This window comes from Macrotis lagotis, chromosome 6 (genome assembly GCF_037893015.1).
Source record: "Macrotis lagotis isolate mMagLag1 chromosome 6, bilby.v1.9.chrom.fasta, whole genome shotgun sequence".
NCBI classification, from domain to species: domain Eukaryota; kingdom Metazoa; phylum Chordata; class Mammalia; order Peramelemorphia; family Peramelidae; genus Macrotis; species Macrotis lagotis.
Window position 1 is genome coordinate 69,046,254 of NC_133663.1, and position 26,682 is coordinate 69,072,935.

The 26,682-nt window shown below is 38.1% G+C and overlaps 1 protein-coding gene across 3 annotated transcripts in view; it reads right to left on the reverse strand.

The window, feature by feature from the left end:
• Positions 1 to 869: 869 nt before the first annotated feature.
• ARPC2 (actin related protein 2/3 complex subunit 2) overlaps positions 870 to 26,682 on the reverse strand; it is a 34,938-nt gene continuing 9,125 nt past the window's right edge. The window contains exons 4-11 of one of the 3 annotated variants that reach the window (XR_012469403.1): positions 21,383 to 21,428; positions 17,785 to 17,971; positions 14,892 to 14,985; positions 6,802 to 6,928; positions 4,882 to 4,982; positions 4,410 to 4,510; positions 2,985 to 3,174; positions 870 to 1,364 (exon numbers count right to left, since the gene is read on the reverse strand). Coding sequence is in view for 2 of the 3 variants with exons in the window: in XM_074191384.1 (XP_074047485.1) it covers positions 3,060 to 3,174; positions 4,410 to 4,510; positions 4,882 to 4,982; positions 6,802 to 6,928; positions 14,892 to 14,985; positions 17,785 to 17,971; positions 21,383 to 21,428 (771 nt within the window). In the remaining variant the exon portion in view is untranslated. The remainder of the gene's footprint in view (positions 1,365 to 2,984; positions 3,175 to 4,409; positions 4,511 to 4,881; positions 4,983 to 6,801; positions 6,929 to 14,891; positions 14,986 to 17,784; positions 17,972 to 21,382; positions 21,429 to 26,682) is intronic. The other 2 variants (XM_074191384.1, XM_074191385.1) reach the window with 2 other exon arrangements.

Consider the following 26,682-nt stretch of genomic DNA (forward strand, 5'->3'; position numbering starts at 1 on the left):
AATCTTGGTTCTCTAAACTGGAGAACTGTACTGAGTACAGTACTAGTGTCTGCGAAGAAAAGCGACCCACCAGATACACCCCCAAACCAAACAACGTTCTACTCTTATAAGCCATTGTTCCTTTGAGAATATCCTCCAGGCAGAGATGATTTGATCACTCAAATTAACTGACTCTAGGCAGCCCCTGGCCAGACCAGATTCTTGCCCTCTGAAATGGGCACTGTGCACATTCTTCCTCCCACTTTATGCTCTGGGGCTAGTAATCAAAGCACATATCAATACTATTACTTCTCTAGAGGGTCTACGACTTGGCTGATCATCCTAGAGGGCCTCTAGACCACAACATCCTGAGAGGGCTGGCACTACCTTTCAAATATGCATTAATAGCACTTACAGGACATGCAGAAGATGGATGATGAAGGAAGTTTTTGTTCTGACTGCTCAGATTCGTGGAAGCCTGGACAGGGGGAAGATAACAGTGAAGGGGGGGGATGATGCAAGTGCATTTTCTGACAAGCTAACCCACTGGCCTCCTGGATGCATTCCAATTCTAGATTTCCCCACCATCCATAACAGACATGTTCCTGAGCTGTATTTTAGGCTTGTGCATTTCCTGCCTGGGCACCAGGGGTCTCAAGTCAAGCACTAGAGGATCACAGCCGTAGCGCTAGAAGGGATGCAGATTTTCGTCTAACCATCTTGTATAGATGAGGAAAGTGAAGCCCAAAGAGGTTTAGTGATTTGCCCCAAATCACCATAAGCAACTGAGCCAGCATTTGAACTCCATTTCTAACATCACATCTAGTATTCTTCTTGGATCAGGCTCCCTTTCCTGGGTCTGTCTACCTTGCAATCAGACCAGAGATCTACCAATTTCTCATTTTAGATAGAAAGATTTTTCTTTATTAATGACCCCAACCATATTTTCTGGTATTTTTCTGGAGTTTTAAACTCAAATACTTAGGAGAAAAACAGGTTAATATTGCATTTTCTGCAACTCATTACCAATAACATATTGCAAAGCAAACAGCTTGGAAAGAGGGTGACAGAGAAAAGGCTGGGGGTGGGGGGTGGGGGAGGTAAGGGAGGGATAAAGAAAAGGAATTAAATTGATCAAAGTGGAATTCTTGTTTTTTTTTTTTAAATTCTTGGGAACTATGAAGTCCTTGCAAGCACAGCTCGATTCTGCAGATTATTTTCCAAACGTGTACAAAATAGAACCAAAATGGGAGAATTCCTTTAGAATCTGGAGAGGTGCAACTTTAAAAGCTACGATTATCCGGTAGCAAGTGCTCCAGCCTTCTGTTGTCAGCCTTCTCCTCCGTCTGTTCCCATCAGTTCAACGGGATGAAAATGTCTTCCCCCTTGGAAAAGAGAAGGAACATGAGGGCCAGGCTCTTGTTGACTGGTCATCCCACCCCACAATGTTTCTAATGTGGGCACAAGATAAGAAAGGAAAAAGGGAAGAGAAGAGCCAGGCTTCTTGGGCAGTTGGTGGGCAGAAGGGAGGGATGTGAAAGGTGCCTGCATGAGACATTCTCTTTCCCTGCCACAGAATTTGAGCCAGAGGGGGATTTGGGGACAGTTTTTACCAGTCTCCCCTCTTCTCATAGTCCTTTTCTGACACTTTTGAGCAGTTCAGTGTTTTAAAGCATGATTATGAGAAGCCTGGGCAGACACATAAGGGCAGAAAGACAAGATGAGAGGAAGCCTGGAGACAGTTCCACATTCATCATAAACATTGTGGACTGCAACCATCTGTCTTTCTAGGACTCAATAGTCCTAAACTATTAGGGTGTTTTCATTTAGCCACAGCATGTGTGTATGTGCACAAGTAAAAGATGTCAGTCTTGTACCTTTTACCTCTGGGACAGACTGTCAGAGAATGACATACCTCAGAGGGGTCAACTACTTCAATGTTATTAAAGAATGAATTCTTAGTTCCACAAGAATGCCTTGTCCTTATTTTGAGGAAGTCACTTCTATGAAAGAGCTCCAGGTGATGACCTCTGGGTGTCCTTAAAGTACCAATGAGTCTTGTCCCATGCCCTCCAGTGCTAAAAGGAAACTTCCCTCTTCCCTACATAGACCAGGGTTGAAAGCATACCTGATTTTAAGAAGGATCTATAAGATGATTTGCATACTAGCCAGTAAAGCTTTTCTGCTACAGCTGAAACCCCCAGAAGCCAGATCTTATGTGGGAAATAGAACCCTGCTGTTGTAGTGCCTGGTTAATGCTTAAAGCTTATTCTGATTAACTGCTTTGAAAACTTGAGGCCCCATTAAACCTCCTCCTCCTCCACAAAACCTCCACTCTAATCAAATTCTTCCCAAAGTTTTGAGAGCTAGATAATAGTCCCAAAGTTGGAGTCAGCTGCACCCCACCTCCCTGCCTTGCCAGCCTATCTGGGGCTAGAGCACGAGAAGCTGTGGAGAAGGACTGACTCTGTTTGCAAGGCTACTTCAAGTATGAGGTTTTCTTCTGGCTGAGGAAAATGATTGCATTTCATGGAGGAAATCTCATTTTTAAGGGGCATTCAGTCTCCATTTGGGAAGTGAATTATCTGACTCCTGGTCAGGGTCAAATAGTTTGGGAAATACCCATTTCCCTTGCTTGCTCCCTAATTATCTACTGCCTCTGCCCTTGTCACTGTCCTATTTGTTATTATTTTATGCAGAAAGTGAACAGAGGAAACAAGTATTACACTCTGTTACTCTTTAATAGTTTTTATTAAAAGTTTGGTGGGCAAGAAAGTGAAAACTATTGATACTTATGGGGACTTCTGGCCCCAGAGAACATTTACTGGTTGTGTGGTTATGTAGGAAAACCTTTCGGAAGGGAGACAATTTCCAATTTCCAAAAACAAGAGCTGCATGCTTGCTGACTGGCAAAGGCAATTGGTATGTCTGATTCTTTGTCCAGGTGAATAAATTGTTACCAAGGTAGACTCGTTCTGCAGATAATCCTATAACTATCTACTTACGCTACCGGCCTTCCTGTCTGGATCCGGACAGGCAGACCGACCCAAGCTTTCTTTCTGCTGTACCTATCTGTCGTCTCATCTCCTGGCCTCAACTGAACTGTCTGGCTCTCCACTGGGCCCTGAATGCAGCTTGAAGCTAGTGGCCTCACGACTGAGGTCACCCATGTGGTATTTGTTGAAATAGGAACTCCTGTGAAGAGCAAGCAGGGAGAGGGGAAATGGTGAAGTTCAGGAATGGACAAGAACTGAACAAGGGTGGTGGTGGTGGTGATAGATGAGGAGTCTGCTTTGGCCAGGAGAACCAGGTTTTACTCCCCATCCAGAGATTGCCCAGAAGCAGCAGAGGAAGAGGCAGGCTGGCATCCTGATGTGCCTGCATCAACCCTCAGTCATCTCTTCAGGACCCACTCAGATTTGGGTGGCAAGTCTACTGGAACAAGTTTAACTTGAAACAGCTGAAAAAGTTTCCCAGTATCAATTTATCATTGTCATAAAATTGGCAGGCCCCTAGTCCCCAGAGTCAGAAATTAGGAAAGTGCTCTGGGCATAATTCCTAACACATATGTAAATGAAAACTCCTAACACAAGCCTCCGGGGCTGCAACACAGGGCAGATGTCCTCCTCACCACCCCCCCCAAATGGCAGCAATCTCTTATCCATAGGTGGGGAATGGGGAAGAAAGCATTCTCAGAAAGGTCCAAGGCATGTATATGTGTCTACCTGCCAAATGTAGACCAGGACAAAGAGGGCAAAGTGATGGGGAACACAAAGATTCCAGTAAAGTAAGAGATAAGGCAGATTCAGTACTTTAAATATCAATCATGCCTAGGGAGAGTAGGGATCATCTTTTTTATTTTGGATTTCTATCTAGTACTCATGGCAGGTATTTATCATTTTCTGTAGCAATATGCTTCTGCGATCTAAGGGGCAAAAATTGCTGGTACATTATAGACAGACAGAGGGACTAACTTTTGGTCCAAGTCCTCGGGGGTCCCAGCTGGCTCCCTTGAAGTTATCTGATCTACAGATGTCAGGCTACAGGAGGGAGCTCAAGCTTCAACCCTGTCTTTATTTCTTCTTGAATGGCAGCAGAAGAATCAGGCATCTTTAAGTGAAAAAGATTTTTTAGAGAAGCAACCTGGCACCTAGCTTCCCAGGCTTGCCAATGAGTCTGCTCTCTTGAAAAGGCTTCAGTTCTCCAACAGATTAAGGAGCTACTCTTCCACTTAAGAATGCTTATCACACAAATTGTCACTATTTCTCCTTAGCTGATGCTTGAAATTTGAGTTTGAGAACATGCAAGCTCAGTCTTCCCTAGAAATATCTTAAATCCTTCTTGCCTCCTGTGTACCCAAACCCTAAGAAATGTTCTTTTCAAAAGGACAAAGGATAGAACCCCTACCAATAGAGACCAGTCCTACTTACGTGATTGTTTTCATTTCCTTCTTTTCTGCATCTGGGCGTGCGCGGTTCAGCACCTTGAGGAAGTCGGATGTTTTTGCCCGCATTCGGGTGTGAATATAGGCCTGGAGACAAACAAATTAGACACTGAAAAGGAGATTCAGCTTTGAATATAAAATTCCAGTTATTTTGACTCTCATTAGGGAAGTGATTCCTAGAGAAATCTTGAGGTCTTAGAAAGTAACTTTCCTATTTGTGATTTTTTTTTTCTTTTTCAGACAGATGGGACCTAAAGTGTGGCAAATACACCTTGGGGTTGACAAGGATGGAGAAAAGTATAATAAGTTTGAAGACAGGGGATCTAGGCTGAAGTCTCTAAAATGGAGGTATATTCATAGGAGTTAGGGTAGGATAGGATAATGCATAAGGGCAAGTGGGAAAACTTTTGACAGGAAACAGAAATTATTTTCTGAGGAACTCTCCTAGCATCTCTTACCTTAGAACATTTGATGTGATAGTGCAGGTAATCCCGGAATGTGTGAATCAAGTTAATGGTGTTGTCTCTGGCATTAGCATTGGTATGGCGGGGGAACAGCACTGGAGAAGGAACAAAAGAAATTACCAGTATGTTCTGTAGGACCCCAAGAAGTGTGGAAGGAACAGAAGGTTTCAGTTAGATCCCTTTTTTCTTTTCTAAAGCACAACCCACTCACTTAATCACACACAAGGTACGGGGGCTGCTTCCTAGGTAATCTCAGTTATTCCTCTTGCAATGAATGGATGCATTATGAAGTGAGGGTAAGGAGGAAGCTCTGTGGATACCAATGGCAAAGGGGAACCTACTTCAGTATTCCATAAAAAGAGATGGAGTTTCCCTTCTGAATTGTCATTCTAGTTCACCATTCTAGGAATCCACATTTCTTTTTGGAATGTTTCCTATTAATGACAGGGCTACTGATTCCTGTGGATGTCATTAGACAATTCTCTGTGGGGTGGAGGTAGTGTCAGACTGACTTTGAATGAAACAATCTACATTTATCACTCAAGAAAAGAGACAAACCACCTTAGATATCATGTTGTTGAAGTAAAGAGATACTCTTGAAAGACACCATATGTATCCTTTAAAACTCTATCAGTATTCCCAAGGATCTATGATGAAAAATGTTATCCACCTCCAGAAAGAGAACTGATGAACTCTGGATACATAATGAGGATTGCCTTTTTTTTTTTTAAATTTATTTTTTCGTATTTTCTTTTGCAACATGGCTAATGGGGAAATAAGTTGTGGCTTCATGTGTTTAATCAATATCAAATCGCCTTCTCAAGGAGATTATGGTGGGAGGGAGAATGTGGAAATCAAAATATTTAAAAACTTATAAAATTGTTTCACATATAACTAGAAAATATTTTAAATAACTATTTTAAAAATAAATAACTATTTTAAAAAACTCTCTTACAGTAAAACTCCTGGAAGCCCTAACTTGGAAGGAGGCAAGAGGCAAAGACATAGGCATTAATTCTAAAATAGTCAAAAACCGCAGTTAAGACACAAACAACTTGGTCTTTTGTTCCTATTTATCTAATGGATCCTGTGTTTTCCATATATGGAAATTACTGAGGTAATCATTTTATAGTTGCTCATGGTAGGTTTTGACTTCCACTTTACTTTTGTTCTTTTTACTTCATCATCAAACCAGTCTTTTCTGGGGTCATGAAAAAAAAATCAGAGTTCACCTTTTCAGGCATATTAAATACACAATTAAATTCCCCCAAAGATTATTAGTCCATGAGAATCTATTCCAGATTGCCTTGGAATAACCTTCCAGTTCCAAGGAAACTGCAGAAAGGGCAGTGAAAGGGTCTGGAGTGAACCAATCCTGGTTGAGGCTTTAGGGACCAAAAAAACCCCCTAAAGTCTTTGAGTTAGTATTTTATGCATTTCTAAATAATTGTAACTCAGAAACTTTCAGGAGACGCTGATAGTTAACAGTGAATATGACCAGGGGATTCAATGACCATGCCATTAAAACGAGAGGTAGTGTGGTAGAGAGTGGCTTAAAGGGAAAGGTCTGCCATACAGAGTATGTATGATCTTAGGGTCCTAAAGGTATACATCTGACTGAACATCAGGAAATGGGGGGAGGAATTTCCACATTAGGCTTTTGCTACACTGATGCAATTATTCTGGCTTCCCTTTGTCCCCTTAACAAAAAATTAAGAATCTCTCTCCATGTGGCAAGTATGCAAAGCAGTTAAAGCTCTAGTCTGCTAAGTAACTGGAGATACCCCAGTTAGAGACCCCTCCACAGTAATGAAGAGGTTTGAGAATCAATATGAACAAGCTCTATTTGTGCTCAGTATTTCAAATCCATTACTAAGACAAGTGTATTGAAGGTTCCAACTCTGCCCAACTCACCAAAAGTAATATAACCAATGTTGTCGCCTACGGCGGCATCTGTGTCTTTCAGCTCTAGAGGAGGCTCCCTGTGGCTGAAGAGGACCTGGGGAGCTGTGTGGCTGGCCCTGCGTCCTTCTTTGAACTCCTTCAAAGACAAAAGAAAAGGTAAAGAAGAGCACATCTCATTTTATTGTGCTTTACAGATGAGATTTTAATTCTCATGTTTCAAACTTTTCCCATGGTTATTATGCTTGTTATAGTGATCTGTGAATAGTGATTTTTGATGTTACTACTGTAATTGTTTTAGGGTGTCCATAGGAGATGGTAAACTTAATTAATAAATATTGTGTGTTCTTGCTATTCCGCTGAATGGCTGAACTCCCACCTTTTCCCTTGCTACAACCTTCCTATTTCCTGAGACACACTATTGAATAATGTATCATAAAATCATGAAAATTGAAAAAGCAGTGTTCTGGTATCACTACAAAGAAATCTTAGAAGCAAGTTCACTGCTTTTTTATTGGAAGAAAATGCCACAACTATTCCAGTTTTCAGCAATCTCACCACCCCTCCCGTTATAGCTATCAACATCATGGCAAGATGCCTCATTTCCCACCAACAAAAGGATGAAGGCTCAGGTGATGGCTGGCATTTTTAAAAGCAACTTGGTATTTTTTAAGACATAATGCTATAGCACATTAAATAGGTATCAAATATAGCACACTAAATATGCCCTGGAAGACCAAAAAATTCATGTGCCTCACACTTTATTGTGGTGTCTGGAGTGGAACCTGTAACATCTTTGAGGTATACTTGTATTTGTTAACCCCTAGTCTTCTGCTTTTTTTTTGGCAAGGTAAACAGGGTTAAATGACTTAGTCCATTTTTGAACTTGGGTCCTCCTGACTCCAGGGTCAGTGCTCTCCCTTCTCCCTGTGGTAATGATGAACCTGTACTGTATTTCAGTATACTTCTCTTGCAATTCTGTATTTCAAACATAAACAGTGCTCTTCTGGGAGAGGGTCTACAGCTTCACAGAACTTGTCAAAGGAATCCACACACACACACACACACACACACACACACACACACACACACACACACGCTTTAAGAACCCCTGTTCTAGGATCAAATATAAATTAGCTCTGTAGTCTGGCATCTGAAACTCTTCTTGGGTAGATTCTTCCCAGGCTTTTTCCACTTCTCTCCACTCTTCCCAATCTGCATTCTCACTCTGCTGGGTCTCCTGGGCATGAGTGGATGATGAAATGGGTGTCTTAGGGAGAAGGGACTCAGGGACTCCATTTCCTCGACTCTTCCTTGCTTCTAACTCTGCAATTACGAAGCTGCTGTTCAATTGAAATTGCCCTCTCAAAGTTATTAATGATCTGGGCTGGCTAGGTGGCACAGTGGATAGAGTACTGGCCCTGGAGTCAGGAGTACCTGAATTCAAATCCGGCCTCAGACCCTTAATAATTACCTAGCTGTGTGGCCTTGGGCAAGTCACTTAACCCTATTGCCTTACCAAAAAAAAAAATCCTAAAAAAAAGTTATCAATGATCTCTTTTGGGATTTTTTGATGAACCATGAAGTTTGACAATTAAAGAAAAAATTTTTTGTATTACTATGTATTGTCCAATGATCAACCTAACAGTCTTTTTCAATTCTGATCCTTCTTGAGCTCCCTTTCTCTGCCACTTTTGATATCATTTTTTCATCTCCTCCTTCTGGAGACTTTCATGGACACTGCTCTCCTCTATCTATCCATTCAATCCCTCCTTTTCCCATTGTCTGTTATTGGTTCTTCATCAGGACTGCTAAATGTGGTTGTGTTCCATATTCTGTCCTGGGCCTCCTTTCTTTTCTTTCTTCTAAACTAGTGCATCAGCTTCGAGGAATTGATTTCTAATCCTCTATCACCAAATTGCTTTTTTGGACATCAAGAACTAGTTGTCCCCATTTCAAACTCAACATAGCTCACTATTATCTTCAGGATTCTGGTTGGTAATTAAAACTTTTGGCCCTTTCCTGCTTTTCCATAATTTATTTTTCAATGTACTCTTTCCATGGATCCACATCATAGCAACACTGGTTGACCTGGAATCCCTCTATCAGGATGTTTCACCTCCTATTCTTTCATCTTGGCACTGGCCTCCTTTCAATCCTGGATTACCTGAATTTCTCACTTGTATCTCTTGAGTTACCTAGCCTTTTTCAAATCCTAGCTCAAATCCCATCTACTTCAGATTGTCCCTTCCATTTTTATCATAGAGCTCTTGTATATACTTTGTTATTTAAATGCCATCTCCTCCTAGAATATATTTAAGAGCAGTGAAATTTTTTTTTGTGGGGGGGGAGGGACTTGGGTTTTGATTCTGGTGCTTAGCACAGTAGCTTGGCATGTAGTAAGCATTTAATAAAAGCTTGTGGACTTGATTTGGGTTTGTTCAATTTTCTTTTATATGCATTCTCTCCTCAAAAGGAAAAACTTCAGAAGAAAAAAGTCTCCCATTTCTTGCTCAGTTGAATATTGTAAAGGAAACTGCTTTGAGAAGAGAGGGAATTAAGTTGATTCAAATGGAAATTCCTGTGGCTTGGGGAGTAAGCTTTTATAGATTCTTCTGGCTAAGTAAGGTTTATGGGAATTGATTCGCTCTAGAGTCACCTTTTTATTCTGCCAAAGATTGAAACAATTTGTTAAATTTTGTTCTTTCCCTATCTTATCCACCAACAGATCAGTGGGATAGACCCACTGGCTAAAGATTCAGGTTGTAGATAAATTTCATTTTGAATGAGGAAAAAAGTTGTGGAAGTTAAGTTAAAAAAGACAGTGTCAGAGAACACTGTATGTAAAGTAGACAAATGGCTGGACAAGAAGTTAAGGCAGACCTGGGTTTGAATCTTTCTTCAGATACTTAACATCTGAGTCAGTTTCCCTACCTGTAAAATGGAGATAACTCATATATTTTACAGGACTATTCTGATGATAAGATAAAATGTATGAGAAAAGACTTCAAAAATCTTAAGGTGCTATATAAATCTGAATTATTATTAACAGGCTTTAGGTTTCTGGACTAGAATTTAAGATAAAGAAATGATCAATCAAGTTGAATTTGTTATATGCATATTATTACTGGATCAAACACCGTATCACTACCCTATAATATTTAAGAAACTTAAATTGAATACAAAGATGAAAAGCAAGTAATAGTTTCAAAATCATTTTAAAATGCAGGTATAAAAATATGAACTGAAAACTTAAAAGAATTATCTCAAGCTTCATACAAATATTAACTTCAACTGAGACTGGAGTTGCTAAGAAGAAACAGTCATTCCAGTATAGCTGCCTAACTTCAGCCTTGTGTTGAAAAACTTAATACAGATACATATGAAAAGCAACAATCAACTGTCCACAAGAAGTTTTGCTCTAATGAGTAACAAACACAGATGAGATGGAAGAACTCTTTAGAGAGGAAGGCATTAATAGCTGGGGGAATGGGAAAAAACCTCTAGCTGTAAAAACACTCCATCTCAATTATTCTGGTCTGGTGATTGAAAGCAGCAATTACAATTTATTTTCTTGGAAGTATGCAGGTGGTCAAGAAACCTTAAATGAGAGGTTCTTAATCTGGGGGCCACATGACTGTCTTTCAAAATATTTAAATAATTAATTCAGTACAGCTAGTTTCCTTTGTAATCCTATGTATTTTATGTAATTAAAAATACTATTCTAAGAAGGTAACTAGAAGCTTCAGACAGCCAAAAGGTTATTTGTAACAACATCAACAAAACCAAAACAAAAAAGAAACCCAGCTTTAAACTCAAAATGGAGGAAGGTAAAAATTGCCCATAAATTTCTCCTAAGTAAATACAAACAAGAAAAAGTTAGAAAATAGAAAGAAGATTTTATAATGAAAATATCCGTTACTTCACAGAGACTGAAGACAGTCAATTCTAATAGCTTTTATTTCCAAAGTGATTATCCAGAAATAAAGAGTAAGAGAATTAAATGAAGTAGAAATCAACACAAAAATAGATTCAACACCACCGATATTGCTGAGCTGCCTGAATGTGACTGGTGCCTACAGCATGACAATGAAAATACATATGCCTTATACAAAAGAAGATAAAACAAGAAAACTGGAATAGCAATATACTTCAAAAGATGCACTCTTGTGAGGTCATCCACAAAGGAAAGATACCTAGTAGAAACCTGCAGGTAAACTAACAGGAGGAACAAGTGCTGTTTTGATGGGAATGTAGGTTATTAGAAACCCAAAAGAGAAGAAAACAGATGCTGAGTTCTTGAAAGAGACCACAAACTAAGGAGACAGGACAGACCATTAAATGACCCATTAAGACTTTCTGAAAAGAGCAAGCTGTGAATATATTCATGACACTTGTGCTCAGTTCATACTTTTTAAAAAGGTTTCCCTTTTCATCCTGAACTTAAATACCCAAAGATCATTTCCATATACACAGAAACACACACACAAAAGAGTACTGCATATAAAATTAAATCTCCATGTCAGCCCTGCCTGTCTGTGCTATCTTCTGAGGTTCTGTTTGTACACTAAAAAAGTTCCCAAAGTTTTCTTTTTTGGCCCTTGTAGTGTTAACCCTCCCCCACTCCTCTATTAAAAATCAAGAGAAAGAAAAGTAAACCTCCACAACAAATAATCACCAAGAAAATCAAATGTACACAGTGACAGGTTTAAAAAAATTGTGAAGTCTTTCTGCTAAATGATAAGGTCGATTTATTTTGGGGCGTCTAGGTGGCGTAATGGATAAAGCACTGGCCTTGGAGTCAGGAGTACCTGGGTTCAAATCCAGTCTCAGACAATAATAACCTAGCTGTGTGGCCTTGGGCAAGCTACTTAACCCCGTTTGCCTTGCAAAAAAAAAACAAAAACAAAAACCCAAAATGCACGTCTTCTCTACTTTTAATCTAGTGTCTCGTTTTACCTTATTATGTCCCCTAGAGACTTCCTTCAAAATCCAGCTTAAATTCCATTTACTGGTATATGCCTCAGTTTTCTCAACTGCAGAATGAGAAGAAAATGGCAACTCACTCTAGCACCTTTTGTCAGTATCTCTTGACTCCCCACAAAAGGGTCACAGAGTTCGAAATTACTGAAAAATGGGTTAATATATTACTAGGACTCTCAGTTTCCTCCTTTGAAAGATGAGATATTTATACCTACCTTATTATAAAAAATTCTGTTCATATAAAGCCTAGATAAATGTGAACTGCTCAGTGATCCACTAGATACAGTTTCCCTGGTAGCAGGAATCTAGGCCTGCACCACTATGTCTGGCTGATTCTATAAATAAAAATCTATTTGGACAACTGCTGAAAATACAGCATATGGTGCTGTCATGGACACTGCTCCTGTTTTCTACCGGACTTTGTGACTGATCTCAGGTGGGAAGCATCGAGGAGATCTTCCTGGCTGATAAACATTACTGACCTTACTTACAGGTCTGCATTAAAGTCAGAAATCTGGCTGAACGATCCATTATTTCCCAGAGTGAATACGTGCTACAATTCACACTCCCAATCTGCCTGGCAAAGTAAGTGACAACATGCTTCTCCAGCTAACTGACAAAACTCCACTAGGAGAACCAAGATAATTAAAGATGTGACTCCAGCTCCACTTTCTTTCTTCTTCCTTAAGGTTTACTGGTTATTTCTTTTACTTTGCTAAGTAATACCTAGGCTCTGGTGATTTTTTCCCTTATATTTATGGCCAGGCTTTAAGAACTGCTGTTGCTAATAGAATGAGAGAGCTGCAAAAAGCTCAAAATGTATCCAATGGCTTTGTTAAGCATGACCAGCAGAAGCAGAATGACAAATACAATTTTTGCCTTGTATACCTCAAGGCTCACTGACACATTTGGTATTTATATCCACATGCATGGCGTTTGTAAGAGAATAATAGCTTAGTAATCAATGCTGTACATTTTGCAATATACAGAAAGACGTATTTGGGTACACCATGCCATCTTTCTCCTCCAAAACTGCTTTGGTATAATAGACCTAAAAGGCATTTAGTTTAATTCTAGAAGAGCAAGAAGTATTTTTCCTAGCTGTTGTACTAATTTGTTGAATTTTAAAATATAAAAGGAACATAGCTAACTAAGTTCTAATTTTTAAGTACCATGATAAAACTATTGTCTTTAAAAGCATGAGTTTTCTAATAAGAGTGAATATTTATCAGACTCTTAACAGATTTCAATTTTAAGATAATTCTATATGACTGCAAAGGAAATATGCCAAAGTAGAACACTAACGGTATCTGAGATAGAGGCAAGAAGATGGAACTCCGGCTCTTTTACTTTAAGTACAGTGAAAAGCAACAATGAATTCAATTAAGGGTCTCAAAGCAGAACAGCAAATTGTGAAGTCTTTCTGCTAAATGATAAGGTTGATTTATTTTGCTCTTGATTTATTGAGATAGCATTAAGGGTAGCTACAAAGAAAAGAGCAGGAACCCTATTTGAGTCCAACCACAAGCTTCTTTTTGCTGTGTGTGTGTCTGCCTCTCTTAAATATTTAGGCTGCTAGCAAGTTTAGGGTAGATAGTTTTAAAGACTCTAACAGAACAGCAAGAGTGTCTTTTGGTTATTACAAGTAAATTCTCAGTTCTCTGAATCTGCAGAGAGCAAATGGGCAGAAAGCTTTATGACAACTTCATATCCATGTTTCCAGATGTTTTTTTCAGATATGCTTCAATGAAGTTAGCCACAAAATACAAGTGCTTCTCTTTCTTTCCTTTTACATAATTATCCTAATGTCCTCATTTTCAAAGATGGGGTTTAAACTTATAGACAAAGGTTAAGTGCTCCAAGTTCTTCAAAGAACCTACTTGTTGACAAACCATTCACAATAACATCTGTGTAAAGTACAAATAAATTAAGATGCCTTCTGGAATCAACTGGAACAGTGCTGGTAAATGCAGCCAATTCTAAATATGTACCAGAGCATATTTGTAGCCTTTAAAATTAGTCAGTGGTTCTGGATTTAGCCCAATTCTTTTTGTTCCGGCCTTAACTCTTCTGTCAATTTTGCATAAACTGTCATGAAAAACTTGTCCAGGAGGCTGACTTCTAGGTCTGAAAAGGTACATTCACATCTAGTTACTTTCCTGCTCCATAGTGCTAAACAATTCATCTAATTTTCCTAATATGGAACAAAACACACAAAACTATTAGAATTTCTGATTAGCTCTTCTTCCTGAACAGAAAAAAAAAAAAAGCTGGCCATACATTAAAGCTGCACCCAGATGCGACTTTTCTTACTTAAAGGAGAACACATAAATTATCCTTATTAATGCCTAAAACAGTTCCCTTTATAAGCAAGTTTCCCTATGGTGAAATCAGGTTCTTTAACCCTTCCAAATCTCATCACTCTGTCATGTACTAAAAAACCAAAGTACTAATTGTATTTTCTTAAGACTTTAAAACACTATTGAAATCTAAATGATGTTCCATCTTAGGAAAAAAAGAGAAGGCTTAGTTTTAGATATGTTCATTCAGTGAATAGCAGATACTATAAGGCAGTCATTAGTCTAATGGCTGAGCTCAACAATACCAAGAATTCAATTATGAAACATACCACTAAGCCTTTCTAGTGCTCTGGGACTTATTTGATGCTTTACCCTTATTTACTAATGACCACACCTCTAATACTTCTTTATTGGGAGGATATGGTGTTGAACTCATTCTCCATTCAACTGATTCAACTGATGCCCCCTCTAGGTCTAATCCCCTAAAGATAAAAATCTGGTCTTTTATAACAAGAGAAACTACTTTTGTCCTAAGCACCTAGGTGGCATGCTGGGTCAGCAGTCAGGAAGGCTCATCTTTCTGAGTTCCAATCTGGCTTCAGATAACTTACTAGCTGGTATAACCTCTGGTAAGTCACTTAACCTCTTTGCCTCAGTTTTCTCCTCATAAAAATGAGGTGGAGAAGAAAATGGAAAACCACTCCTAATATATCTGCCAAGAAAAATCCAAATGGGGTCACAAAAGAGTTGGACATGACTGTTAAAAAAAAAAAGCATATCTTCAGGGTGCCTTTTGTCTTCCCAAGCTGTTTTCCATACCTGCATGAATACCTTTCCAATCACCACATCATCATCGTCCTTAAATACTGTGCTAAAGACAACGGTGACTCGATCCTTCTTAGATTCAACATACCTGAGGAGAAAAGTCAGGTGAAAAAAAGCAAAAGTTAACAAGGAGTCATATGAAAGATTTTTATCAATAAATAAAATAAAGTATGAAGAAACTATGGAGAAGCCATGAAGATAACAGCCAATTTACTTCTATGAACACCAAAACCTTTTCTCTGGAGGAAACAATAATAATGATATATATCTGTGCACGAACAGAGTCTGGAGACAAGGATTATATGATAAATCATCAAGTAAAGCAAATTTTCATTTTATATACACATTTTTATGACTATAAAGGAAATAGATTAAGGAATGGAACTCTAAAAACTTTAGTCTTAAGTTTAATAAAATGTAATTTTGAGGGTGCAATATGAAGCTCAAGGCAAGAAAGCAAATATAAAAATCTCTAAGCTGAAAGAATACCTACAATCAACTTGGGTTAAGTTTTAATGTCTCCAAAGCTTTGCAAAGAATCCTTCATGCCTCCAATTAACCTGTACCTAAATTAACAGTTCTATAGTAAATTAAGTTTTGTGAAGTGCTTTAATACATAATGGAGTATTCAATTTCTGTAATTTAAATGACACCATTTTAATGTTTCTGAAATAAAAATTTGAGTATGTTTAATTTCTTCTTACACTAAAAGTAGTAGTAATAGAAATGTATTGGTTTTCTATGAATTACAAAGGCTGTTTAAAAGTTTCTGTTGAGTACAAAGTAAATACTGAGGCTGATAGATTTGGATAATAAAAAAAGTATTTTTTTTGTCTTCAATATGATGCTGTGTGGGATAAAAATCCACTTTAAAAAATAGAGACTGCTCTGAACAAAAAAGGAAGTTTATTTTGGCTTTTCTCGAGAAAAGGGCATACTCCAAGTCTCACAAAGGTAGTGAATATTAAGGAGCTGCACCGAATTGACAGTCAAGCAAGATTATATGGCCTAATGCGATCCCCTCCTCCTTCCTATAGTCCCTCTCTGTCGACTCATTGGTTAGTCTTCAGAGTTACACTCTACTTGTCAAAATTTACCCCAGCAACAAGGAAAAGAATGACAGGTTTTTATAAATATTACCTCACCATCCAGATGATGAGAATAACCTTCAGGATTATATCTTATTGAAGTAACAGTCTACTTATCGCTAAACAAGAGGAATCTTATGAGCTTCATTGGAATGCAAGGTTTTTCTCATGGGAACAGTCTACTGTTCTTCCAGTTAAGATAGTTTTTATCATCAAATAGGTGACTAAGTAAAAATGCTTTAATGATTTTTAATCCTGAAAGGACTTCACTAGGAATATTAACTTTTTAAAAAAGTTTTTGCGAGGCAATGGGGTTAAGTGACTTGCCCAAGGCCACACAGCTAGGTAATTATTAAGTGTCTGAGACCAGATTTGAACTCAGGTTCCTCCTGACTCTAGGGCCCCTAGCCACCCCCGGAATATTAACTATTAAGAAGGAATATTCCACTCAATGTTATTAGCAAACTGGAAAGTCCCGGAATTCTCCATTTCTTCAAGAAGAAGCTTGCCCATTAACTGCTTAGATCTGATTTCTGAGGACTGAGATGGAAGGGAACATGCCTCCTTTGAGGACTTGACAATTCCACAGAAGCTGCTGTTGAAGTGGAACCCAATACCTTCTTTGGTAGTCAGGGATTGCTAAGCATTAAGGAAACCCCTGGACAGGACTGCTGCTATGATGCTTGTTCTTACTTCCCTTGATGATGGAGGAGGGGTCATTGTCAGGAAATAGGCTATGGGAGACAATCCCAGCAACCTGGCTTGGGAGAAGAGAGCTTGTTTGTACTGTTTGTATGAGACAGCATCACAGACCGTGGAAAATGACAGAGTTCTTTAGATTTCCAGCACTTTAAACATGCAATCTGAGATTAACTCTTCAAAGCCCTCCACATATACTCCTATATGGCACATCAATCTAGAACTTAGTTTGCCACCCAGAAACTGAGTCCTCGACTTTTCCTATAGCAGCTTTCCTTTTAACAGCTTCTGATGCTGAGCTAATATCCAGTTTTCACAATATGGGATCTTCAAATAGAAATACCTTCTAGTTTTTAACACTTACCAGATAGTATATTTAGTATTATTCATAAATGTTAATCGGCATATTCCCCAACTTTCTCTCTTCTATTAGCAGTGGCTTAGGAAATTCCAGGAGAGAAATAAAAATGACTTTATATGAGGCTATAAAATGAATTCTTGATTTTCATGAAGGCTTTTCATTTTGTCATGCCTACAAGTCATGCATATCCCCTACACTAACCTGTACCATCCGGTGATATTATTTCTCTTCTCTCCCTAAATGGCACTATCAATGAATATGCAAGAGTTAAGTCTGGTAACTCAGGAGCATTATTCAGCAGTTACAACTCCAAGGCACCCATGCTGAAAGCATGCAGCTCCCTTTTCAGAGAGAGAGGGAGTGTGCAGGTTGAGACAGATTTTTTGGACACTGCCAATGTGGGAATTTCTTTTGCTTGACTCTGCTTACCACAATGCACAGTAAGTGTATTTTACCTTGCCTTGACAACAAAACCTACTAATAAATGGGAGAAAAAGGAGGGCAGGAAAAATAAAGAACAAAGGTCTCAAAGCTTGAGTCCACAGGCTAACCATTTTAGTGATAGCACTTTGGGACCCCAGGGTCACAGGAAGGATAACTTAAAAAAAGGACTATTATTTGATAGACATACAATTCTCCCAAACCCCATACTAAATCACCAATAACCTCATGTTCTTAGGATCATTCCTTAGTTTTTAACTGTAAAGAGTGACATGTGGATGTGATGGTCTCTACTCACATTGTCTCATCATCTCTGTAATGGATTACTGCCCTGTTCTCTCCTTCCTTTCCCTCTTCCTGGAATTTGAAGTATTTCTCAAAGACAGAGGCAAAACAATTTCGTTTCAACATTCCAGCCTGATGCACGATGGAATCCTTTGAAGCAGGCAGATTCTCAAGGTCATATAGCAAAGAGACATTGTATCCTGAAGAAAAGAAATCCATCAGTTGTAATCTTGTTTAAAATGTTCATCCAAGCTAATAATCATGAGAAAAGATTTTGCTCTAAATCACTGAAAACGAGAGAAATATAAATTAAAGAAATTCTGAAGCTTTGTCTCACAATCATCAGAATGGCAAAGGCAATAAAAAAAGGAAAAAGACAAATGTTGGAGGGGGCTTTGGTAAATAGGTTCAATAACAGACTTGTCAGTGGAACTATTAACTGGTCCAACCATTCTGGAAAGCAAATTGCAACTATACTCCCAAAGTTATTCAATTCCCTTCTCTGGGGTAACTCCTCTAGGTCTGTATCCTAATGAAAGAAGCTAAGAACTCATATGTACAAAATATTTTACACAGGAATTTTTTTCTAAGGTGGAAAAGAATTAGAAGATAAACTCATCAAATGGAGACTGGCTGAACAAAATATGTTATGAATGGAATGGAATACCTTGGTGTCATAAGAAATGATCTAAGGAAACAGTTCCAAAGAAACCAAGACTTGTATGAACTGATGCAGAGTTAAGATTCTGCAGAGCAGAATCAGAAGAACAATTTTAGAACATCATTGTAAAGGTAAACAGCTTTGAAAGACTTAAAAACTCTGAACAATGAAATAATCTAACCATAATTCCAGGATATCCATGCTGAAGCTTTGAAATCAACCTCTGGACTGAGAGGTGATAAATTCAAAGTGCAGACTGAAATGTTTTTTTGACATGGTCAATGTGGGAATCTGTTTGGCATGATAGGAAGTGGGGAGGGGAAAATGGATTTTCTAAATGAAAAAAACTAATTTTTAAAAAAAGTTTACAAAACTCTCCTCGTAAACAAGAGAGCAGGAGCTCTTTTAACAAAAGTTCTAAGGTTTTAACATTAATTCACTTGATATTAAATTACTGGCCTCATTTCCCTCTCTGTAAAAAAAGCAAATTATTATCCATTTCCTTTTAAGACGAATCCATGTTCTTTTAAGATGCTTAAAAAACACAACGAATATGAAATAAAAACTCTAAATGACAACAAAATGCCTAGTTGAGAGCACTGGCAATCAAGCCTCAAAACGAGGGACTTACTAAACTATATACATAAGGATCCCTCAAAAGGTGGCATGTTGATTTAGAAAATCACCTATTTTATTCCCTTGAATCTGGTTCCCTTGAGTGATACTGACGACATCATGTTTGACACCTCCAGTTTAGAGCAAAGACAATGATTCCAAGAACACAATCTGGGAACTTAAATCAGAAATTTGGCTTATTCCAGAGACATTTGTGAAAAAGGAACATGCCATTAAAAACCATGAATAAAGCCAGAAATGTAAGATGATAAATGTATCCACAAAATATTCCTTTAGGTTCAGGAAAAGCTAAGAGACATTTTCTTTCCAAAGTAACATGCTAAGAAGCAACACAATTAGCATCTAATAAGCATTCTGAGAATTAGGAAATGCAGAAACTAGCGATCAAATCAAAATGATTTGGGGTTTTGTATATAGACATTTGGGTATGAATGAGAGGGGGTCTCCTCCATAGAGCTAATTCATATCTGAGGCAAGTGATGAGACTAGGGCACAGAATAAGTTCTTACCAGCATGGTATGAATTTCAAATTGCTAAATGTCCCAGATTTCTGCATTGCTTCTCCTTCTTTTCTCAAAGAGACTCTCCTGTTTTTGTGGGGACTGTCCCATTCTGATCACGAACCTTAAGGTTTTGAATTCTTTTAATTTCTGTTCTGGATAGTGGTTAGTATATTGTTGGCACCCTAATATTAAATAATTACAATAACCTTCTTATTCTGGACACCTGGGAATCTAATAAACAGATGAACTGGGAGAAGATAATAAAGGGAATGTTTTCAGAGCTGAGGTTTACTGGATTTTAAAAGTCAAACAAAACAAATACAGGTAAAACTAAAAAACCAGTCTCAGACTTTAAGGAAGGAGAACAATGAAGGGTGAATGCTGGGCAGTGCAATCAAGTAAAAATTCAGTACCATCTGGTTAAGATTTCTAAACTGAATTAGACAAATGATCCCAAAGTAATAGGAAGGAGGTACTTAAGTTTTTTAATAGTACCCTGTATATGGTTTCAATGGTAATTATATACATTATTACACAGGGCTCCCATATGGTTTTCAGCCTTGGGGTGGGGTGGGAGGGAGGAGCAAAGTAGGAAAGGTGTTGTTCTAAAAACTCTTTGTTCCCTTTCAGATGTTACTTTTGCCCCAGAAAACATTTTCTTCCTAACCAAACTATCAGATTCAGGTTTCTGTCTCTGAATTTTGACTTTTGTATTTTATCTGGTCCTTGCTTTTAAAAGGAGAGTTGTTTTCTTTTGTTTGTCTCTATAATAACCCTACATTACAGAGAGGGGGCATATTTCAATGACTTTTATTTTTATCATTAACTACGCTACGAGATGTAGGGATATTACAGGCTGCAAGGAATACATTTTAAGACTGAAAAGGGGGTAGGGAGTGAGGAATAATTAGGTGTTATAGTTTTTTAAAAAATCATTAAACACAATTGTTGCATTATCTGTATTTTTAAATTTTTTTTACATTTAAGGCAATGGAGTTAAGTGACTTGCCCAAGGTCACACAGTAAGGCAATCATTAAGTGTCTGAGGCCGGATTTGAACTCAGGTCCTCCTGACTCCAAGGCCAGTGCTCTATCCACCATGCCACCTAACTGCCCCATTTGTATTTTTTCAAACTAAAAACACAACCAACTTCATTTCCAGAAATCTTTTAAAATGAGTCATAACTGTGGCATTACCTGAATACCAAATGATGCTCATATTTCTAAAGAGTTTCTCTTCTAACAGCTTTACAACTTAAAATTTTATTCCAGCATGGAGCCTGGTTGGTTGTTTTAGGTCATATCATAATCATAGATACACTCCTGTGAACTTCTTCCTAAAGTTCTAATAGCTCATAGCTGTGCCCATCAAAGTGAGTCACAGACATTTTCAACTCTGCTGGAGTCAGTCAATAGGTTGTCCATCAATAGGTTAAGAGACAACAAATATTTCTCTCCCAATTTCAGCTACAAATTTCCTCTAACTTTGCAGTAGAAAGGAAAGAAATATTAGACTTAACTACAGTAAATGCTTAACTCATCCAAAAGACATCTTAATCAGAACAGGCAAACAACAGCAACTTTCAGGCTGGAAATCCAGTCAAGAGTTATCTGTGCTATTTTTTTTTGGTGACATAAAGCCAACACTATCTCTACTGGAAAAAGTAGTACCACTGAGGGCTATTTTATATATACAAAGGAAAAACTGGGTCTATGAAATGTAAACTTTTTAAAAAAGAGAGAAAGATATAACATTCAGATTAATCACTGAGCAAAAAGCTAAGGTAAAGTGCTATTCTACAGATGCTTACCTGATTCTGGATTTATCAAGAAACTTCCATATACCCTCTTCAACAACTAGAAAATAAAAAAATAACACAATGTCATCTCAAACATTTTCTTTTTAATCATTTATTTGTAAAATTCAGTTTAGTTCAATTATTAAGGGTCTATTATGTGCTAGGTCCTAGGGAGACCTAAAATGTGCTTTCTAGGAACTTAACAATCTGGTGTGAAGGGAGAAGGGGTTAAATAAGACATCTTTATTAAGATAATTTTACAGGGAAAAATATAAACACAATATTTATAAATATCTATAACAAGATGCACTGGGAAGTATGAGAAAAAAATTCAAAATGAGGGAGAAAGCAAGTCATTATTCTTGTTGGGATAAAGGTTAGCATTCTCACTCTCCAACTTTACTTTATGGGCAGAGTAGGAGTCACTCATTTAAGAATAATTAAGCAAGACATGTCTGAGACTGTCTTCTCATAGAGTTGTCACCTATCTTTTAGGACAACATCTCCCCTTGACATTGTCCACTTTTTCTCAAAGTTCTTCCACATTTTGCACAATTGTTCTATAACTTGACAGCAGATTGTGTTCCTTATCAGTTGATTGAGTCAATCCACCAACTCCAAGTAAATGCCAAGACAAAAACCAAGATCACCCAGACTGATTTTAGTTAGCACTTTGTCTTGTGTTCTTAAAAATTATGACAAGTTTAAAAAAAAGGGGAGGGCATAGATAGCTGGATCCCAGCCTTTACTGTTCCATCTGATAACTTTTATTCTAGTTTCAAGAAACCCAAGATTTAGTTTCCAGCTCTGCTACCCTGGACAAAGCACTCTTTGAACTTTTACATGATTATATGTAAAACGATCTCTTAGATACAATAAGGTAAGCTTTCAGTCCTAACAATTTAGACAATATTCATAGATAAAGTAAAAACATAGCTGAGATATACAGTTGGGATCTTACTATGACTTGTTCTAGCACCATCATTCCTCAGTCCCTACTTTGACTTCCTCCCCTGGTAGATACTGGCTTCTCTGAAGCTTGCAGATGGCCCCCAGCGGTCTGGGGGAAGTTGTCTAACAAGTATTTGTGGGGTGTATACCAGGAAAAATAGGCTGTCCTGGTTATACTGTAGGTTACAAAGATGAGCATGATACAATTGCTGCCCCTAAAGTTTCATTTTGGAAGATGGCTTTGGTTAAATTTAATTAATCTTTTGGGGTACAGATTATTCAATTGAGAAAGGCCATGATTTCTGAGGACCCAGGAAATCCAAATCATGGTTTTAACCAACACAAGAACTTTTCCTCCATCCTTGTGGAAGACGACAAAGAACAGGATATGTTAAAAGTAGAGTGTTGGCTTGATTTTCTAGAATGAGTACTCAGTTTCTTGGAGGACCATGCCTTCAAGAATTGCAAAGTTTCCTTAAATAATTAATAACTTAACTTTAAATATAAGAAAGGCACTCCCCTTAGATGAGTCATGGTGCTGATTACTGCAGGCAGGTGGGGTAGCAATGATCCTTTTGATAGAAGACTTAACAGAGACTGGACACCAGGGGTTCCAAGATAAACAGTGAATTTGGTTGTGGGATTTGCTGAGTTGGCTCCAGGAAGGCATTTAAATAGTGGTTTTCTGTCCCTTTGACAATCTGTAACATTCTCCTCCCTAGATCCAGGGAGCTACATTCTAACTACTCTCGGATACCCGCCTTGCCTCACACTAATCTTCCTGCTGGAGGGAAAGAGGGTACTCTGTTGACACTTTATTTGCCTCCTAGTTCCAAACTTGGAACCAGAGTTTGTTAGCACAGTGATCCTGGCAGAGTTCCCTTTCTCATACATTTTCAAAAAGGGGGGTTGAAATAAGGAGAAATTGAGGGTGGAAAGGAAGAGCCCGGGAAAAGCGTAGCACCCAATCTGATTGTCCAGCCTCAACCCTGATCTATGAAGCTGAGAGAATTGAGGGGATTAAGACAGCAAGTGTTAAGTGTGGGAACTGAGTGAATGACACAAACTCCATTTTGTGACTGAAGTCTAGAGCTAGCTCAGTTCCCTTTCTATTCAATTAAGGGTCTAGTCCAACTTCAGTCTTGTGAGAAAACTCATACACTTGTGGGAATTGGGAGAAAAATGTTAATGCGTTGTTTGAATTTAGTCCTAGATGAATGGGAAACTGGACCATTTCTTTCTGATGCTTAGAGACCCTTATCTAAGGACTGAGGTCATGCAGACCAGAAACCCAGTCAGATCCAAAGACTGATACAAGGAGTTTTCTCCCAATTGTATATCTCAAACAACCCATATGTCTTATCTGAAAAGAGGCTCTGTACTGATTACAGTTTCCATGTTAATTTGATTATTTATAGATGTTTGGGGATAATGGGTTGCTACTTTTTTCTGATTTCAGGGAACTGAATCTGTTTGCTTTTCTAGGGACTTGGAAAGTCCCTAATCTTTCATACAATTAGAAATCGAGATCACCTGATATTACAGTGGTTCCTTTTAATTAGTTGGCCTCATTTGCTCAATTATTTTTAATGTATAAAAAGTCTGTTTCCCCCTATTTTTGGGGTCAAACCCTAAGCTGAGGAAGGGGTCTGGTCCTGATATATGGAGCTTGCATTGTTTAATAAACTGATTTGCTCAAAAGATGGAATTTTTGTTTTCCTCAGTTATTTCACTGTTTACCTGATCACAGCAAGATGCTAGTGACTTTTCCAAACCTGTTCTCACAAGGCCTGGCTTCCCCTTTTGCCTCTTTCTGATCATATGCAACTGAAAGCCTTGAAGTTTTTAAACAGAATAAACAAAAGTCTCCCTTCTCTGCTGCACCTGAGAGCTAGAATGGAGGAAAAGGGGGTAAAGAGGTGAAGGAAAGAAGTAAAGCGGTTTTATAGTTGCCTCTCATCATTAGCAGGTCTAGTCCACAAATTACCCACAAATGTGAAAACTGCAAATAACTCTAGGTCCCACTCTAAACTGTTATTTTAATAATTCTGATCCATGTTTATTTAACACACAAAAGAAATTAAAACAACACACTGAACCCATTAAAAAGTTGGGAGTTTCTAGGTGAGAGAGAGCTAGTATGCAGAGTCTTTGCAGTCACTAGTAAAGCTGCAGCAACTGCTTTATGGATTTCCTTTTCCAAGGAAAAGGCTCAAAATACAAAGATCATTGCAGGGAAAAAAAAATCTATGTCTTAGTCTGGTGGTAGAGAGACAAAGAGCGTTCCTAAAGAGTGTGTTGCCTTTAGCTCTTTAGCACACTGAAACTTTTAACAAGATGTAATTGTTTAAAATAAATTTATGGACGAAAATAGTAAGGATATACAGTATTTATCCATTTATGACTATTTTTTTTTGCATAGGTGCATAGCTGCTTATCTCTAAAAGCCCTATTTAATTACTGACGGCCAATTCACAAATAACCAAAATCATGAATGTGAAACCTGTCAACATGAAACCTGCAAATGGTGAGGGATGACTATATTTATAGATGAAGTAATGAAGTTGTTACCAATGTAACAATCAATTCAGTATCCTCTGGTCTTTAGAAAGAAATTATCATTTTGCATTTACAACATAATTCATCACACTGTACAGTCACAACAAATTTAACCCTAATTACTGCTTCATGATAGATAAGGTGAGTACTTATTTGTTTTCTAATGGAAAAAATTAAAGAAGAAGTAGCAGAAGTTAGTGGCAGACTCAGGTTGGGAGGTTAGGTCTATAATCTCACCATCACCACATTAACTTGTTTAGGTTCATGGAAATGTCCTCTCCTTCTTAATAACTGGGTCAACAGTTAACTGGTACTTTCAGGGTCTCTCTTAAAAACAATCCTCTGTAAAATCAGTGATCAGCTTGGTTGTCATATGGCCTTCTCTTCAGTTTGTCTTTGCATCCTTGTGCCTCGTACAGTGTCCCCACCACATAGTTGTCACTTAAAAGTGCTTGCTGTATTGCATTTCTATTCTTTATGTGTTTACAAAAGAGGAAGTAAACTGAGAGCCTTAAGGTCATAGACTTTTAAGTGGTACAGAGGAGCTAACCATAAAATCCTCAGACCTTACTCTTAAGGTGTTTGAAAAATAAGTCATGTACATGCCTAGAGGGTTAAGAGATATCAGTAAAATTATAACTTGGTCCTCTAACTTCATATTTCTGTTACTTCCTGAAAAATGTGAGAAAAAGGTGAATGAGAAGTAGACAAAACCTGAAATCTCAAGAGTTTGCTAAGTTTCACAAAGATCTACCAGGTGCCCAAGATCCACCTTGGCTCTTACCACTTTGCCATCGCCCCTTTCCTCCCACTTCAGCAAACTCTTGGCCTCCTCAATATGATTCATTTTTCAATGTGTGCCCCCCCTTTCCACACAACCTTAGGAGGCGCCTATCACTGTCACCTACAACACACTGCTTCTTATTATTATCACATTCTGGTCACTGTTTAACCCCAATGTGCCCCACTCCACCCAAACAGCAGCTATTTGTTCTTTGACCCTGGCAATTAAACAGAGCTCTCTGCTCCAAAGTTCCTTGTTCCCAGGATCATGGAGTAGGAAAGGAACCTGAAGAACCTTTGCTCAGTCATTTTGTTCTTTCTTCATCAAGACCATTAAAGAGAGATGGCTTTCTATGCTGGGGAAAATGATCACAGCAGGTCTTTCTGAAGTTGCCTGATATGGTTAATAATTCTGTCAGTAAAACCCCTTCTTCCTAGAACTTCAGTTCAATTCTTTTTGGGCTGCACTCAAGAGAGAGAAGCTGATTATAACTTTCCTATGACAAACTTATCTTAAAGACTGTTTTAGTGTCAATTCCCTCTTTCCCCCATCTCTTTGCTAAACATTGTTTTCCTCCTGACCTCCTCTCGATGGAGCAAATCATGACAAAGGGAAGGGACCATATATACTTCTCTGAATCTTCAAAGCTGAAGAAAAATGTTTCAACAAATCCCAGTCCACTAAAAGCTATTTTGAAATTTTAAAATATTATTGAATCCCTGTTGTGATCTATACTATATAACAATCCTTTTAAATAATTCAGTAATCATTTCCCTTTCTTGAAAGAAAATGAATAGAAATAGCTACATCTTCCTTCAATACTGCAAGAGTTTGTTAAAACTAGGCTATTTGAAAACTAATTCGGGAACTGAGTCATACTTCCTGCTCTGAAACCCAACCACAGCATGCATACAGTAATGTAAAAGCAATTTCTTTCTTCCATAAATGGCCCTCCCTAGAGCAAATATAGTTCAGCAGGAACTAAACCTGTCACTGAAAAGATCAGCCAACAGCCAAT